Source organism: Trachemys scripta, chromosome 3 (genome assembly GCF_013100865.1).
Source record: "Trachemys scripta elegans isolate TJP31775 chromosome 3, CAS_Tse_1.0, whole genome shotgun sequence".
In the NCBI taxonomy this organism is placed as follows: Eukaryota; Metazoa; Chordata; order Testudines; family Emydidae; genus Trachemys; species Trachemys scripta.
The window spans coordinates 149,864,882-149,883,691 of record NC_048300.1 but is presented as its reverse complement, the minus strand read 5'-3'; the positions used below and the strand labels follow the sequence as shown (position 1 = coordinate 149,883,691).

The 18,810-nt window shown below is 38.1% G+C and overlaps 1 protein-coding gene across 1 annotated transcript in view; it reads left to right on the top strand.

Moving 5' to 3' along the window:
• The window catches only part of COL19A1 (collagen type XIX alpha 1 chain), a 311,359-nt gene that overhangs the window by 251,054 nt on the left and 41,495 nt on the right, over positions 1 to 18,810 (top strand). The window contains exons 31-39 of the mRNA XM_034766226.1: positions 91 to 132; positions 1,291 to 1,344; positions 2,565 to 2,618; positions 8,360 to 8,413; positions 9,621 to 9,674; positions 14,126 to 14,170; positions 17,097 to 17,147; positions 17,231 to 17,275; positions 18,474 to 18,500. Of these exons, the coding sequence (XP_034622117.1) occupies positions 91 to 132; positions 1,291 to 1,344; positions 2,565 to 2,618; positions 8,360 to 8,413; positions 9,621 to 9,674; positions 14,126 to 14,170; positions 17,097 to 17,147; positions 17,231 to 17,275; positions 18,474 to 18,500 (426 nt within the window). The remainder of the gene's footprint in view (positions 1 to 90; positions 133 to 1,290; positions 1,345 to 2,564; positions 2,619 to 8,359; positions 8,414 to 9,620; positions 9,675 to 14,125; positions 14,171 to 17,096; positions 17,148 to 17,230; positions 17,276 to 18,473; positions 18,501 to 18,810) is intronic.

Sequence of the window (18,810 nt, the reverse complement as noted above, 5' to 3'; positions counted from 1 at the left end):
ATATGGAAACCATGGACCAAATATTTAAAGATATGGGATATATACAGTATATTAAATATTTCTTACGTGTATGCATGTGTTTTATTTCAGATTGCACTTCCACTTTTGGGAGACGTGGGTGCTTCATTGAAGGTAGTATATTGGTACAGGAGGAAGTCTTTCCACTAATATGAATGGGATGTTCAAAGCAACATAGACATTGGCATGTTTTCATAAGTCAGCTTTTCCTAAAACCAAGGTTATGTTTTACTATATACTGTAGATCACCAAAGTTAGGGGTGTAAGACATTTCAGAGACAGTAAAAGACCTGTCATGTCTGCCATCGGAAAAATTTGGATCCTGATCCAGGTCCTTACTTTGAAGCCTGGGTCCACCTCTTGCTCTTCATTAAACCACTCAAGCCTCTCTTTTGTCTAAAAACAAATCTACTTGTTCTTCGAGTAAGGTCCCTATGAACACTCTAGTTCCTTCACTCTAGGTGTTCTTGCATCCCCTGCGCCTTTGATCGGAGATTTCTCATAGAAGTGTCTGTTCAGCCCACAGATGCATGTTACTCAGTGCTGGTGTTATGTAGCCATGCACGGGCGAACTGCTCTCAGTTCCATTTCAACTGCCTCAGGCTGAAGCGGCCTTAACAGTTGTCCACGTTGTTTTACCTCAACTGTGTCCCCTTAGCTCTTTTAGTAATTAGTTTATTATAATTGCTCTTAGTAGTAGTTAGTACTTTGTAGTAGTTTCAGGTGTTGTAATTTAAAAAAAAAAAAAAAACCTTTTCCAAAAAAAACGTTCTGTGTGTACATTGCCTGTTGTGCCAGGAGGCAATCCTGGTGAGTCACGGACACTCCCAGTGCATTGCTTCAGGGAATCTCATATTTTCCAAAAGTGCAACTTCTGCCTCGCCTCAAAATCTAGAGCCAAGAAACCAGGGAGATCATGCACCATTTTCTGTTTCATTCACATTTAATATATTATCACTAAAATTACACCACTGGAAGATTTAAAATAATAAAACCCCCAGCATCTCCTGTGTTCTTGATTTATTTAATGTCTCTGTAGAAAGGTTAATCACCTCAATTCTATGTATTTCCAACAAAATGTTTGTAGCAACTTCCAGGCTTGTGTTCCTGGATTAATAGGCATAAAAGGAGAAAAGGGAGTAGCAGGCTTTCCTAACAGGGAGGATCACAAAGGCAGGAAGCCAAGATTATGAGTGTGACTATATATTCATATTATCCACTGTTTCTTTTGCTAGAGTACTTCCCATCATTTTATTTTCCTTTGTTTTCCAGGGTGATACTGGGCCGAGAGGTCCTCCAGGAATCCCTGGTAGGGAGGGACCAAAGGTAAGTTTATTAAGTGAGTACTTTAGATAACCTTTTTTTAACCATTAAAAATGCAGGGCCAAATCCTATTTGTCTATCTCAGGGGTCAGCAACCTTTCAGAAGTGGTGTGCTGAGTTTTCATTTTTCACTCTGATTTAAGGTTTCACGTGCCAGTCATACATTTTAACGTTTTTAGAAGGTCCCGTTCTATAAGTCTATAATGTATAACTAAACTATTGTTGTGTGTAAAGTAAATAAGGTTTTTAAAATGTTTAAGAAGCTTCATTTAAAAGTGGCCAGGACCCGGGCAGTGTGAGTGCCACTGAAAATCAGCTCGCGTGCCGCCTTCAGCACGCGTGCCATAGGTTGCCTACCCCTGGTCTATCTTCTATACTTTTAAGGCCTTCACTACTGTAGTATCTCAGAACCTCATAATCTTTAGTGTATTTATTCTCACAACACCCCTATGCTACAAAGTGCTGTGATTCATTCCCATTTTACCGATCAGGAACTAAGGCACAGAGGACTGAGCGAGTTACCCAAGGCTATGCAGGAAGTCTGTGGTGAAGCAGGGAATCTCCCAATTCTCAGGGTAGCACCATAATCACTGAACCATCCTGAGTACTTACATATTGTTACTCATGTGAATAGTCTCATTGATTTCAGAGGGTCATATTCTAAACTTGTATTGAAGTCATTAGGATTTGTGCCTTACTGAAGAATTACTGAAAATCGCAGGTTTTGACACATAAACCACTTAGAGCAAAATCCAATAATAATCATTTAAAAGTATACATTCTCCTTTGAAAAGAGTTCTAACCTAGCCTTCTGCGTAGTGTATGCACAACATGCCTCAGATGGCACGTTACCAGGATTCATCACTGAATTTGGTCTGCTGGTTGAATCATTAGCTTCCCCAGCCCGGGCAATTACTGATGGGGAGCGCACCATGAACACTGATCCTTGCCCTCCGTAAGCTAGTTGTAGTTTATCAAGCTAACTTTGAACTCAGCCTTAGTCTTTTGGGCCAAATTCAACCACATAAGAAGTAGGCATAATGTTTATTGACCTTAGTGGGATCTGTGCCGGGGTGGAATTTGGCTCTTTGTTTGTTTTATGGTCCCTTACTGCTAACCCATAAGCTCCATACTAGCATATTTAAAATGAAACATACTACAGCACATAAGTTTTCATAACCGTAATAAAATACAGTAATAGTTCAAAAGCTATGTCTTTATAGGGAAGCAAAGGTGAACGTGGATTTCCTGGACTTTCTGGAGAGAAAGGTGATGAGGTAAAATTATTTTAATTTCAATAATCATTATATTACAGTTATTCTTATGTGTACATGAATAAAGGTCCAAATTGAGAATTAAATCCACATATTATCTAATTCTCCAGAATATGTGAAGAAGAAATGTAAGCATTAGAAAGGCTGATATTAACAGTTTTTGATTCTGAATTTTCCAGATAATTAAGTACTGTTACTCAGTTAAGTAAGGCAGTTTTATTTTTCACATCTCTTAATTTAATTATAAATGATAGTATATTTAAATGCTAATATTGAGAAGATAATACAAGATAGAGCAACAAATGGGTATATGCCCAGTATTCTCAGAATGTTTGTTCACGTTTTATAACAAATTTGCTTTGACTATATTACTGCCCCTTTAGTGTTCATTTTCCAAAAGTATTCTAATGAACAAATTTAGTGGCAGTATTATTCATGTCAACAGCAAATATTAAGTGAATGTAGGAAAATATTCAGAGAGATTGCATTTGAAAATGTGAGTATTTTCATGAGATACTGGATTCCTAGGGTATTGTAAGTCAGTAAGAGTACAGAGAAATACCATGTGACCTATTGCCCAATGAAAATGAAACTCCACAGCTCCAATTTTGAATGCCAAATATTTGCAATGAAAGCTCAAGATCAATCTTATGTCAAAAGAATTCACCAAAATTAATCAGTTAATAAATGTGAGTGAATCATGTGCTCCTTGGAGATAATTTGTCAGATGAAATAGTTAAAATAAATCATCCATTACAGATTATTTGCTGAGCTTTATTAAATACAAAAGCACCTAAACTGAAACATGTTAAATATACTACTCTCTTGTAAATGTTATTACTTTGATAGGAGAGAAAGCATCTGAAAAATTATGATTGCTAATATTTGGAATTTTGAATGTGTTGATGAATTTCTTATTCTTTCTGGGGTTTCATAGTACATAGCTAATGTTAATTATGGAGGGAAGGTGAATTTTCAAAAAAAAATATGGATTGAAAGTGTTTTTCAAACTGAAATTTGTACTCAACATTATCCATCGCTTCAAGAGCATGATCAGGTAAAGTGTGTGTCAGATTTTCACCAAAACTGTGATGAATGATGATGATTTTTTACCTTTGATTTAGTCAATATGCTTCCTTTCCTGCACAATTCAAAATAAATCCAGAAAAATGCTAATAACAATGATGAATTATTGTCAGACTAAGCAACTGATATAAATGTTAAGGGAAAAAAGAAAATTTATGTGAAACATCTTAGCTTGAGGGTGGTGTAAAGAATCAGAACAAAAGTGTTAGATATGTTCAGCTTTTGCCCCTGCTTGCTCTAGATCTCAGCAGATTGCTAAAATATAAATATGGTTTTGGAAATTATCATGTTTTTTCTTCCTTTTGTATTGATACTATTCAGAGAATCTGCAAAGTCGGTGCTTCTTAAATATTCAAGACGTCCTGAGAATATTAGAAGACATACTTTAAAATAAATTTACAATAATAAATAAGACTCTAAAACATTTTATTTTAAAAAGAAACAGGACTGTGGTAAAATAGTAGTGTGGCCTTTCTCTATGCGCACCATCTCTGGTGCAATGCATGCAGCAGCAACTTGACACACAGAGAACCAATTTTAAACAATTCTGATGGTATCTAACTGACCAAAGTTGAGACAGATCTTAGAGGCAATTGAGAAGGTAATAACAAAAAAAACAGGTTATAATTGGCACTTAGGCTTTTAAAGAGACTCCAGAGTAAATTCATTCTAAATAAATGTTTATTGATTCAATAGGGTGCAGTGCTCACTCAGTCAATAACGAAGCTATTCTAATGCTCCGTCACTATTTGGTAAGTGCTTAGGCACTCCAGCAATGTTGGGTAGCTCCAGTGTTTTAGCAGATGCTTTAGGTTACTTCATTGTAACTGGGTGAATGAATGTTACTTCCAGGAGACAACATAATGGAGTTGTTATCCAGTAATGGATCTGAAGTTCTCATGGTTTTTATGATTTGGTTTGATTACCAGAGCCACAAATGGAACAATAGTTTTAGGGTCTTCTAAAGCTCATTGAAGCCAGTGGAAATACTCTCATAGACATAAATGGGCTTTTGGAACAGGCCCTTAATGATTATACATTTGGAATTACATAGTATTTTATAATTCATGGAACTATAAACCAAAACTCCATTTATGCAGCTGAACGATCCAGTGCCTCTCTGATTTAATTCAATGATAAACTTTCATTTGCTTTCGTGGGAGCCGTATCAGGCCCTCTATTTCTCACATATTAAGCTTCGTCCATAACTCAGAATTCTCTTTTCCCTGATCTTTCCTCCGCTTCTTTCATATTCCCCAGGAGTATCTGGTCTCCGAGTTTCACTATACTTTGAGAATTTCATTGTTAAGACAATTTAGGTTATACAAAGGCCTATGAAAGGAATGTTATCTGGTGCTTTTCAGATTGCACTTTCTGATTACAATGTGAATGTGAGTGTAAGAATTATAACAAACTTAATTCTTAAGACTAAGAATTATAACAAACTTAATTCTTATCATAGGTGTCTCTGAATTATTAATGAGGTTCTGTAGTTGGGGAAACTAATTCAAAATTGGGCACAAATCCCACAAAATATTGGGGGGCCCTCTCCCCACATCTTGAGGAGGCTTGAGTCTCCCTAAATGGCCTTGTCCCCATGTGGATAGATTTTGTGCTCACCCTAGTCCCCACCTCTCCATCCTTTCCTGATTTCTCCCTTTTCTTCTTTAACTCTTCTACTTCCCCCTGAATTTTCCCTTTTCTGGGCTCCTTTGCTTTCAGATTTTCTGTGAACTATCAGGGGAAAGGTTATGATCTGCTGAAAGTCATTTCTCTATTCATATATGTATATCATTAATGCATATGAAGTTATGAGAATTGTATTTTAGGGTTGTCACTAAATCATGCTGTAAGTTGGGGAATCAGCCAGATATTAGCTTCCCAGAGGCAACAGGAAGGAAAGTAACCAACACCCAGGTGGAGCATCAAACAGCCCATCAACAGCCATGTCCAGCAAGGGAGCTACAATGCAGTGACTCACCTGCATGAGGCCACACCAGGGGAATTGCTCAGCCTTCCCTAGAGACTCAGTAATGCCCACCAGACATGCCTGGGCTTGTGTGTTCCCAGAGCACATGGGACTTAGGGTATAAAACAGAACACAGCAGGCCCATGCTTCATCTTTCTCCTGCCCCCACCTATGCTGCAAGAAACCAAGACACTCAGAAGAAGACTGAAGACTCCAACAGAGGAGGCTGGTCCAGGTTTAAGGGACAAATCTGTATATTAAGGATGCGGTATCCAGTGGGTTGAGAAAAACTGCTTAATCTACAATTTGCCCAGTCTAATAGGGTTGAGAATTTAGACTGCGTGTTTATGTTTTATTTTCTTTTGGTAACTAACTCTGACTTTTTGCCTATCACTTACAATCACTTAAAATCTATCCTTTGTAGTCAATAAATTTGTTTAACTGTGTCAAGGGTTTAGATGTAGGGATCTGCATGAGAACCTCTAAGCTTAACTACCTGCTTAGATCTGGTTTTGCTGCCACCACCCAAATTATTTATGGGTCATTTGGGAAACTCTGTCTACCTCCCCCCCAGAATATCTCCCTCTCAAGTACTATCACCCTTCCCTGGGTAGCCTTGAGAGACTTCACCAATTTCCTGGTGAGTCCAGATCCAACTCCCTGGGATCTTAAAACAAGGAGAAATTAACCAGGTTCTTAAAAAGAAGGCTTTTAAGAAAGAAAGAAAGAAAGAAAGAAAGAAAGAAAGAAAGAAAGAAAGGTAAAAATCATCTATGTAAAACCAGGATGGAAAATAACTTTACAGGGTAATCAGATTCAAAGAGCCCAGAGGAACCTCCTCTAGCCTTAGGTTCAAAGTTACAGCAAACAGAGGTAAACCCTCTAGCAAAAGGAACATTTACAAGTTGAGAAAACAAAGTTAAACCTAACATGCCTTGCCTGGCTGTTACTTACAAGTTTGAAATATGAGAGACTTGTTCAGAAAGATTTGGAGAGCATGGATTGATGTCCGGTCCCAATTAGTCCCAAGAGTGAACAACCCCCAAAACAAAGAGCACAAACAAAAGCCTTCCCCCTCCCATGATTTGAAAGTATCTTGTTCCCTTATTGGTCCTTTGAGTCAGGTGTCAGCCAGGTTACCTGAGCTTCTTAACCTTTACAGGTAAAAGGATTTTTGTGTCTCTGGCCAGGAGGGATTTTATAGTATTGTACACAGGAGGGTTGTTACCCTTCCCTTTATAGTTACGACAAACTGTTTATTTTTACCAGTGAGTTTGTATGAAGTGTGTGGCAAAACTGCTCAGGTTTGCACAGGCTGATGTATATCCACTTTCCACCAATGAAGTGGTGAGCCAATTAATAAATTTGCACTGCCCATCTTGAGGAGTGGGAGACAGTATATTCATGAGGTACAAGGCTAGGAGCTGGGGGGATTTGGCTGGTGCCTTTCCCTGTGTGATTCATGAGTGGCTCTGGGAGCATTCATGCAATCTAGCTGGCTGGGGGGCTCCACATCCGGTTGAGCCGAGTGATAACAGCACCTGGAGGAGTTTGCTGCTGGTCACTGGCAAGGCATTGTGAGAGACAGCCCAGGCTGGAGAGTTAAGGGAGCACAGTGGTCCCACAGTCCCAGGCTGCACTCCAGGGATCCCGTCACAGAGGTTTTGTGTGCACACTGAGAAAGCAATTTATGATAACTGAAAGCCACGGTCAGTTCTTGAATGCCCTACAAAGAACAGCAGCACCACTGACAGTGAGTGCAAAAAATACCATTTTCCCTCACTCCAAGTACATTGTTATAAAATAAAAAAACACTTTGGGGAGTTACAGAGAAGTCTTTTTTGTTGTTCTTTTGGAGACTGAGACCTCCACTCCTATGTTGAGAACCTTTAGGATGTCAATGTAGAAATGATAAGGATAATTGACTACTTATCTTTGTTCAGATATACTAAGTCTGCATAGTGGTTAAGTGTCTTTCTCTTCCATCACATGCTCATCACCAGATGTTGCACTAGTACTCTGAATATTAACTGATACAATCATTCCAGGTCTTTTCAGTATTGATATGAGGCATGGATTATAAATTCAAACAAAGAGATTTAGCTATTCGCCTTTGAGATGAAGTCTTATTAAAACTATTAAATATATTTTACACACATGCCGAGTGCTAGTGTATTTTCAGGCCAAAAAATAGAATTACGAGCAGTAGCTGGAAGAAAAGTGTGCAGTAGTTCTTTAAGTGCTATGATAAAAAATTCATACTTTTTTATTTACATAAAACCAAAATAATTGGGATATTAGGCACAAAGCAATATCCAGCTTAGATATTATCAGGTAATATTGAGAGGTGTGAACAGACACCTTTCTGAACAGGAAGAAAGTTTATAGTGATAAGAAAAGGAAAAATTGTTTCTGTACTTTGTTCAGACATCATGATCTTATCTACAGAGCTAAAGAGGAAAAGATATAAAGGACAGAAGTTACCAACAGTAATGATGGGGAAGAGTGTAATTTATCCTTCAAACAAGAGATTATATATTATGTGCTACTTCAGAACCGTATATGTTTGTTTAGCTAAAAAATAATTTGTATATAAACTGTAACAATGATGGGTATGATGAATAAATGGATTTCAAGATTAAACCTGTGTTATGGAGAAAAATATTCATAAATGTTTTTAATTCCTCAGGGTCTTCAAGGTATTCCAGGACTCCCTGGTCTAACAGGACCTAATGGACTTTCTGTAAGTGTTTGATATAATCTATGATTTAATCTATTCATTTGGAGTTTACAATAACTGTCTAATGAACCTGTTGTACTCAATGTCAAGATGTAATGAAAAGGAGACTCGGTTGAGCCAAATGTTAAAGAAGCTAAATCCAATAATCCAGTACTAATTGAAAATTAAAGAGTTATTTTGGGAGTAATGCTTTAGCTTACGGAAAGATGAGATAATTTAATATGAATTGGTGACTCCAGAGATTTAACTTTCACTTAAATAATAGCTTCATATTGGTTCTTCATATTTCTAGCCTGTTCTTTTCTCTGTGGTGCTAATAAAGAGCCAGAGTTTGCCTTCAGTTGACTTCTGGGGAGTTGAATGAATGTCATTGTAAGAGTAACAGAAGTTGGCCCAAGTAGTTTTGTAGAAACAAGTTATGTTGTGAGTTCAAATTCCTGAAAATGTTGCCATTGTCAGAACCATTATTGTGTATATAATTTATAATATGTTTCTTGGTGATATTATCAGGAAGTCTATACACAAAATTGATTTGAACGATGTAATAACTTTCAGATAATTATGCATCTGAACCCAAATTATTGGTATAATGTTAGTGATAAATTCTAATAATAATTCTATTTGAACACTCTGAAAACACTGAATCCTGAAACTTAGTAATTATAAAGTGTGACTCTAAATTGGCTATTTATATAGAAAACCAGTGAGCCACATTTGTAAAGCAATGATAGAAAATGTTATATCTTTTCCATACCCTTAGGAAATATTATTACATTTTACTTCCTATTTAAAAGATGCAGATCACATTGTTTATTCTGCTTATTTTTAATTTCCTGACTGCTTGCAGTACTTAAGTTAAGCTTTCTTTCAAAAACTATAACACATTTAGCAAAGCATAATGGGTAATTATGTAAATTGCCATTTAAGCAGCAAGGCTAAATTCTTAGCAGTATCAAAAGGTACCAATTAAGGTCACTACATTTAGTCTGCCAAGGTGAAAATGCAACCACAAACACAAGTTTTACCCTTCATAGGGCTTATCAGTAGTATGCAGCTGTTGTATCAGCCAGAAGAAATATAAGCCTAGAGGAGAGACTTAATTAAGTTGAAATGACCTTCAAAAAGTGTGAGTTTTAATAACTTAATTGCAATGCAGAACACCTTGTTGTATTGTTTCATCACTAATATGAACCAATCCTATGTGTTTCAGGGAGCAGTAGGAAGACCTGGACATCCCGGTCCAGTTGGGGCAAAAGGAGAAAAGGTATTGAACATTATTCTTTATTTCAGTTCCAGTGAAGTCTATGAAGAATTCTCTAGTTCCTTTCCTCACTTATGGTTTTCTTGACACACCAGAAACTGAGCATGACTACCCACGGAGTCAAAAGGCTGTATGGTACAAACAGGAATTGAACAGACAATATTGCTACCCATTTTTGACCCAAGTGGTTAGCCAAAATTTGTGGTCCTACAAGGTTGTTTCTGTTAAGAGGAGAAATTGATGTTGGAGCCAGGTATTTCTATGATGCAATCCTGTTTGTCTATGAAGATGTACACCGCCTCTTTCAGCCAGCTCTCCTGTCTCCTTGGTTTTATGCTCCTCTTTTTATGTCTGTTTCTAATGTTTCTTGCTGTTTCCCTCTGTTACACACACACACACACACACACACACACAAACTGCTCCAGTCCAGTCAGTCTTCCACCCCTGATAAGAGCACAATGGAACCCTTCTTGAGCCACATGTCTAACTCCTACCTGAGCCTGGCATGTGGCTTTTTTTTTAGTGGAGGTCCATATTGTTTCAGAGCTCAATGTTTATATTTATTCTGAATGATGAATTTGAAAATTTCCTCTAACAAAACAATAGCAGCAGCAAAGAAAGGAACTCACCTTCCTCCTCCCAGTCACTTAAAACAAAATTAAATGCAAGAAACTTATTTGTTAACTCAGTACACAGGTTTACTCATAAAAGGTCTGGTAAAGCAAAGTTCCAATAATAACTAACTCAGACTCAGGACACACATTTTCTGTTCTTGGATTTCTGGTTGAGGCTAGCTGGGTGGGATTCCAAGCTCTTTGGAGGACAGGATCATAATTCAAAATGATCTTGATAAATTAGAGAAAGAGTCTGAAATCAGTAAGACAAAATTCAGTAAAAAACAAGTGCAAACTTCTGCACTTAGGAAGGAAAAATCAAATGCACAAATACAAAATAACTGGCTATTGCAGAACAGAATCTGGGGGTTATACAAGATCACAAATTGAATATGAACCAACAATGTCATGGTGTTGTAAAAAAGGCAAATGTTATTCTGGGATGCATTCACAGGAGTGTCATACCTAAGACATGGGGGAGTAATTGTTTCATTCTACTTGGAACTGGTTAGAGCTCAGCCGAAGTAGTGTCCAGTTTGGAGCACATAATCTAAGAAAGATGTGGATAAATTGGAGAGAGACCAGAAGAGAGAAACAAAAAATGATGATAGGTTAAGATGATAAGAAAACCTGACCATGAGGAAAGGTTAAAAGAATTGGGCATGTTTAGTCTACAGAAGAGAAGTCTGATGCGGGGGACATAAGTCTTCAAATGTGTGAAAGGTTGTTGTAAAGAGGACAGTGATCTACTGTGTCCACAGAGGGTAGAACAGTTAACTGGCTTGGTTTGCAGCAAGGGAGATTTAGGTTATATATTAGGGAAATGTTTCTAACTATAAGGATAGTTAAACACTGGAATAGGTTACCAAGGAAGGTTTTGGAATCCCCATCATTGCAGGTTTTCAGAACAGGTTAGACAAACACCTGAGTGTCCAAAGATTTAATAACTATGGTAAGTGCACTATATAGATCATCCAAAACAGTGATTCGAGCATGTTTGAGCAACAAGCCCCTTTGAAGCCCCTTTGAAGTAACAAGCCCCTTTGAAGTAATAATCAGACTGCATCAGGGTTGACCCTCAGTCTGCTGCTGTGTATCATATTGATGGACTACATCAGCAGAAAGATCTTAATGGGGAAAAGGTCACAAGTTGCTATATGCAGACAAAATAGCAATATGGATGTTCTCAAAAGAAGACCTTGGGGAAATAATAAATCAGTGATTTGACCAGCTAAGCAGGCCTGGGATGAAAATGAACATGACTAAGACTGAGGTCATGTAGGTCAGTAGAGGTGCCACAGGAAACTGGATATAGAGTTTAATGGAATACAGCTACACCAAACTGACCAGTTTAAGAACCTTAGTGGCTGGGTTACAGAAGACAGTGATATAGTATATCAGATACAGTTCAAACTAGAGAATGCTGGAAGAATGAGGAATAACATGGCAGGTTTTGTATGACAAGCATATGCCATTTACAGAACACGGGTGCATCCAGCAATGTTGTATGGCACAGAAGCATGGTCACTAAAGAAATGGTATCTTCAATACCTACAGGTTTTTGAGATGAGATGCCAGTGTATATAGAGTTCGAAAAGACAGATTTCAAAATGAAAGCATTAGAATGGAAGTCAGGTCTGTGATGTAGCTGACAAAATCCAGGAAGCATGACTTCACTGTTTGGACACATACAGAGGATGAATGAAGAGGACCTGGTGAAGATAGCATGACAGGAGAAGATGGTAGGAAAGAGACTCCAAGGAAAGCCGAGGAAGTGATGGGTGGATTGCATCAAAGAAAATGGTAAGCAGGTGGACATTAATTCAGCCTGAGACAGATGAACATCCTGTTTGCATGACATCCTGATGCCAGATGATGGAATTAGGGGAAGGAGAAGAGGAAGAAGTTAGACGAACACCTGTCAGTGATGGTGTGATAGTTCTCGGGGTATCTAGGACTGTGAGTCACCTTGTTACCCCCTCGCCTCCAGCAAGGAAAGACTTGTTTGTGCTTAACTGGGTGTCAGCTCCCTGATACCACCAGCCTTTTCGTCATCCAGTTTCCTCTGAACAATGCCAACCCTACTTTGTCTGGCAAATTAACAACAGATGTGTCCCAGTCCCCAAGCTCCTTTGATGCATTCCCCTATAGTATCCAGCACTTTATTCATGGAACACTTGCAGGAATACCAGCTTGTATAATTCAACTCAGGATTCTCACCTTGCTTAATACCACAGCACTGAGATATATTTATAGGGAAAACAATACGATTCAAGAGATAGTGAGTAAGGATAATGGAAGCAAAAGGTTACATAAAAACGAAAATCATAACTTTCTAGAGACTAAACTTGCCTTAGTAGGCTAATCTTCTGTCTGAAGAAGCATTTCAACCAAGGCTGGTTGAGATACCATTTTCATGAATGTAAATTTACTGCCCATTTACTTCCTAAGTGCAAGATGACAGGCTGTCTTCTATGTTCCCATAATATAGTCCAGCAGACCTTTGAAATGTATCTCAAGGTATTCCTGTTGTGTGCTCTTCTGTGTTGTCTTTGTATCTCTCTGTTGACTTTGTATGTAATGTTCCACCATTGTGTCAGCTTACAATGCTTAATTTACAGGCCAACAAGGAGACAGGAGAATAAACATCTTTTGTCTGTCAGGACCACTTTTTTTCCTCCACCTCTGCTGTGATACAGAATCTAAGAACATATTTTCAATTTACATATATAACTACTCACCTAATAGGTGGAGTTATACGTTCACAACTATATTACCAACGAGTATGACACTGGCTTTCATTTAAGGCTTCACACAACTATATTTGGTGAACCAGAATGTACATACCAGAATCAGAATATTCTTGTAACACACTTGCCAGTTGGCACTGAGGGTTTATGGGTCACAGATCATCTAGGTGCACTAGGTCCTGTCTTAGCGTGGGATAGATGGTCTTCTCACGGTCTCTTCCAGCCCTGCATTTCCATGATTCTGTGTTTTTATTGACTCGGTATAGTGACATTACCAGAAGAACTGACTTCCATGGGACAGTGCTTCATGTCATAACATAAAAACGTAGCAGCCCACACTTGTTCAGAGTGCCCACTAGTATGTAAATTGTTTGGGGAGCCTGCTCACATGTATCCCATTTCAGTCCATGTCAGCCCAACAGGCAACAGATATAACCTACCCAAAGTTAGACCATCATCACAATTCACTACAAAAAGTGATGAATTCATTCTTTCTGTCATATTTCAATGATAGGTTTGTTCTTGTTTTGTTCTGGGTTTTTTGTTTTGTTTTGTTTTTGTCTAAGTAATGGTTGTTTCTTTATAACTTAATCCATAAACTGGAGATTATGTTCAACAAAGTGGTTTATGATTTATGAAAATTATTCTGAACTTTTATTTTCTAAATTTTGTTTATTGCTATGAAGTTTAACATCTTTCTCGCTGCCTTTTCTCCCAATAATATGAGGCATATATTGTATTCAGTTACTCAAATCACTCTAGATTACAAGTAAAACTACTATGTTAAAATTTCTATAAGGAAATCTATTGAAAATAATCAGTGTCATAGGGCTAAGACTCTAGATCTAATATAAAGATATTATTTTCATATCTGCTCACTCATTTGTTTGTTTGTTTATGTTATTTTACTTAGGGGATTAAGATGAAACTAGAGAGAGGGGAGGCCAAATTAACCTCTTATATAGCTGTACTTATCCAAAAAAGGAGAAGGAGGAGGGGTCATATAGATTGTATTTCTTGTTTATTATCATTGTGCTAGGTATTACATCAGTTTCAGTAAATGAAATGTATGAATCTTATATTGTCATAGGGTAATGAGGGTTCTCCTGGAAAGCCTGGATCACCTGGACCTCCAGTAAGTCATTTGTTTCATATTCTGAATAATATATTTTGATAATTTACCTAAGGATGTCGTGGATTCTCCAAGTCTTTGAATCAACATTGGATGTCTATCTAAATCTAAAAGATATGCTATAGCTCAAGCAGAAGCATATGGACTTGATCCAAGAGACATTTGGGCAGTCTTGCACAGGGTGAAAGATTACATGATCATAATGTCAGGTATCAGAGGGGTAGCCATGTTAGTCTGGATCTGTAAAAAGCAACGTTGTTTTTTACATGATCATAATAGACCGTTTTGGCCCAAGCTCCTATTGACATCAGTAGCCAAGATTTCACCCTATGAATCTCTGAAAATAATATGAGTACTTTTTCTGTAAAGCACTCTTCATAAAATATGTCTTTTTAAAAATACAAAATACAGTAAAATACAAAATGCTTTAAGAATATAATAGGCAGGCATGGAGAAAATATACTAAAACAATATGAGGTTTGAGGGGATAGATTCTTCCTTTATAAACCTAGAGTCAGGGTGCAGGCCACCTGTTCAGGTTGTACATGGCATCTTGTACAGCCAGTGGGTTGTAGTAGTATCTGACTGCATGACCATTCCCTATTCTGCCCCTTTTTCATTCCCCCCATCCACAACTGTGACTATTCTGCGGCAGCCTACTGGTTTCACCAATAAAGTATATGAAAGTTAAAGTAAAATAAAACCAGCCATATTTATTTACATTCATTTGTTTTGCATGATAAAGTCACATTTTAAAGTCTTCTGAACTCAATACATTTCTCTTTCGTACTGAAAACACATTGTAGTTCAAGTGCAAATTGATTTGGGGATGGAAAAGGTGCGTGTCATCTTTGGTCTTCACTTTGTCATTCTCCCTTTTCTTATGCATACATTTTATAAATCTCCATCTATGAAAAAAGATTACATCCATATATCCTTCCTTCACCTTAAATATCCCGTGAATAGAATTTGAAAAAATATAACTCTCTTTTCAGAAGCAAGAGTTTCATCCATTCGTATCTTGAATACACTTGAGTTAACTTGTGCTTTTTGTGCTTTGGCGGTCAACAGGCTGTAAACATTTAGCATAAACTGGTAGTTCAGCTATTGAATTTTATTGAATTCATAATGTTTCTTCTGAATTTATTAGTGTCTCATCTGTCAAATCTGAGCATTAATTCAAAGCTATAGTATAAGCCTCTATACTTTTGAAGTACTTGAAGCCTGACTCAAATGCTTTGCAGTTTTCATTTAAAATGTAACTTTTTAAGGTGATAAAAAATGAAATGTACAATACCTTGAATTCCTTTACCTTCATTTGGCCAGTCACGTAAATGGTTTGGCAATTTTATTTAATAAAAATTATACAGTTACCTTAAGATTCATGAGCCTTCATTTTTATAAGCTGATAAAAAGCCCAATCCTCCATTCATCATAGAATCATAGAATCATAGAATATCAGAGTTGGAAGGGACCTCAAGAGGTCATCTAGTCCAACCCCCTGCTCAAAGCAGGACCAATTCCCAGCTAAATCATCCCAGCCAGGGCTTTGTCAAGCCGGGCCTTAAAAACCTCCAAGGAAGGAGACTCCACCACCTCCCTAGGTAACGCATTCCAGTGTTTCACCACCCTCCTAGTGAAATAGTTTTTCCTGATATCCAACCTGGACCTCCCCCACTGCAACTTGAGACCATTGCTCCTTGTTCTGTCATCTGCCATCACTGAGAACAGCTGAGCTCCATCCTCTTTGGAACCCCCCTTCAGGTAGTTGAAGGCTGCTATCAAATCCCCCCTCATTCTTCTCTTCTGGAGACTAAACAATCCCAGTTCTCTCAGCCTCTCCTCATAAGTCATGTGCTCCAGACCCCTAATCATTTTTGTTGCCCTCCGCTGGACTCTTTCCAATTTTTCCACATCCTTCTTGTAGTGTGGGGCCCAAATCATACATCCCAAACTCTTGACTGACTTCACTGGAGTTTTTGCAGGACAGACCTGTCACAGTTCGGGGCAGTTGCACCTATATTCCCTCTCTAGGGTCCCACAAGGGCACCCACTCATAGGCTTTCAGCTGCCCAGCGCCACCACTCTGGGTGTAGACTGTAGGTCTCTCTCCCTTCTGAGCATGGTAATTCCATGCTCCCTGCCTACACAGTATTCCCCAGGAAAGTCAGGCTGCCTAAACAGGCCTGCTTTACTTTTCTCCTCAGAGATGGTAAACAGGGTAATTGCCACAATTAAGTTGCCACATAGCTCTTTCTAAGCAAGTACATTTATTTTAAGGAAAAGCGTTACAGAGAAAACATGTTAACAATAAAAGAACCTACTTATGTGCCAATAAACATACGAGAGATCACCCCCTGACTGTGGCCAGTGAATCGTCCTTTGCACCCCACCAAGGGTTTATTCTGTGGTCACAACTTCATAACAGCAGTTAGCTCAGAACAAACACGAAGACTAGGCCATGCCTTCCAAGGATTGGGGCCCCCTTTGGACCGAAGGTTCTGTCCATTTGCTGGATCAGAAAGAATGCACTGAATGCACTTTTCTTTGTTGGCCCCTGAAGAATCCGATTTGAACCAGTATTTGAGAACCTCTTTCCAGGGTGGTAGCCCTCTGGAGGTGTTACAACCTGAGTGAATTTGCCTAACCACCCCCGACTCCTCTTAGTTCCCGGAGAGCTGAGGCCCCCCTCCTCCATGGAATTACACACAGTCCCTGAGCTACAAAGATAATAAACTGAATTCAATAAGGTTTGTCCAGGATATTGCAGGTAGTTGCCATATCTGTCACAAGACCCATTAACAGAAATGGTACTTTGGCTTTGTTGTGTACTAACAATTCGAAGGATGAAAGGCTGTTTTTCCATTGATTTCACCTTCATAGTTGTGAAATTTTTTAAAATATTTTCTGAATATTTTCCTATTTTAAGGGTATGCCTTACAATGAAAGGAATGGAATGAGCAGCTTATATAAGCTACAGGTATTTTTCTTTATTAAATAATTTAACATTTTTTTCCTGATTACTGCCTTATGAAACAAATGAAAATTGTTTTCTTTCCCCAGGGAGGTGTAAGTGTTGCTACTTATCCTGGTCCGCCGGGCCCTCCTGTAAGTATTTAATAGATATTATCTGTAATATTTAGTTTAAAACATTTACAGAAAGCTTCATATCTTGCATGCAACTTGTTTGTTGGGTAACAGAAAACTTTACATTTGAAAAATAACAATAAACAATTCAAATAGGATGTGACTGATACACGTTAATAATAAAACACACATTTCGTAAATATGTGTAATAAACAGCTTAGCAGACACTGGGAGAATGACTAAAATTTCAATATAAATATTGATAATTACAACCCTAGATTTTGCTGAATAGTACTTTAAAAAATGCCGTACCCTGATTAAAATTAATGGGATTACTCCTTTGAGTAAGTGCAGTTTAACATGAATATAGGTTGCAGAACTGGGCCCAAAAATAATTTGATCTTGGACTATATATTGCAGTAATGTAATAATTCTTAAAACATATAGTGCACTTTTTATCTTTAGAGGCAGTGTTGTTTAGTAGTGCATTAAATTTGGTGCTGAAAATAAGGAACTCATTAATTCTAGTCTAGTGCTGTCACTGACTCGCTGCATAGCTTTGGACAAGTCTCTTAATTTTTCTGCCTCCGTTTCCCCATCTGTCTACCCTACCTCTCTGGACGATGAGGGATGTGGGAATCATATGGACTGAATGTATCCCTCCCCTCAATTTTCATGAATTCCATAGGTGCTGCTGTCATCCTGGCTGAGAGCTCTGAAAGAGATCTGTCAGGCAGCGGTAACCTCTGAGCTATTCTGCCCCTTTGCATTCCCTGTGTGTCTAAGGTGGACTCTGTCTGCCCCTCTTACACATACACTTGGACTGTGGAGCCAGAGAGCCACATGGTTAGTGCCTTTGTGATGTTATAGCCATAGGCAGACTCCACCCCTGGCCTTAATCATTTTGGCAGCTGTATAAACCCTTTGTGGCCACTAATGAGGCACTGCTTTCCCCCTTGTGATATCATTTGCACTTCGTGGCATAGAATCAAGCCAGGCCACAGAGATACGCCCTGCTCTGCACTATAGAATAACACACACTAGGATTTGACCCAAATTTAACAAAATAAGATTCCTGCTAGTAGTGATTCTGAATACACTACTCTACCGTTTTTTTATAATTGTTATATATTTTTATTATGGTAGTGTTAAAGACACCACATTCTTGTCTAATTGTGTTCTGTTATTTTCTAATACCTTTGTTAATCATTCTTTGCAGGGTCCAAAAGGTGATCCTGGCACAATGGTATGTATATTTTATTGGAATGTGTCATTTCAGTCATACTGACAAGTGTGTCTTCATGAGTTGGAAGGTGGGGATGATGAGGAGAAGGAGTTGGAGGACTACTAGGGAACTGAGGACTTCATAGGTCATCAGAAGAACCCTCCCTAAAGCTCAAAGTATGGTCCTAGCCATGTGAGTGGGACAGTCCAGGAAGTTGAGCAGGAAGTTACTCTATCAATACATTTAAGAAAACTTGTTTTATAACCAAGGCTAGAGAAATGTACAGCTCCAGGTTAATAGATTTCTTTTTACAGTTGTTAATATTATGTTC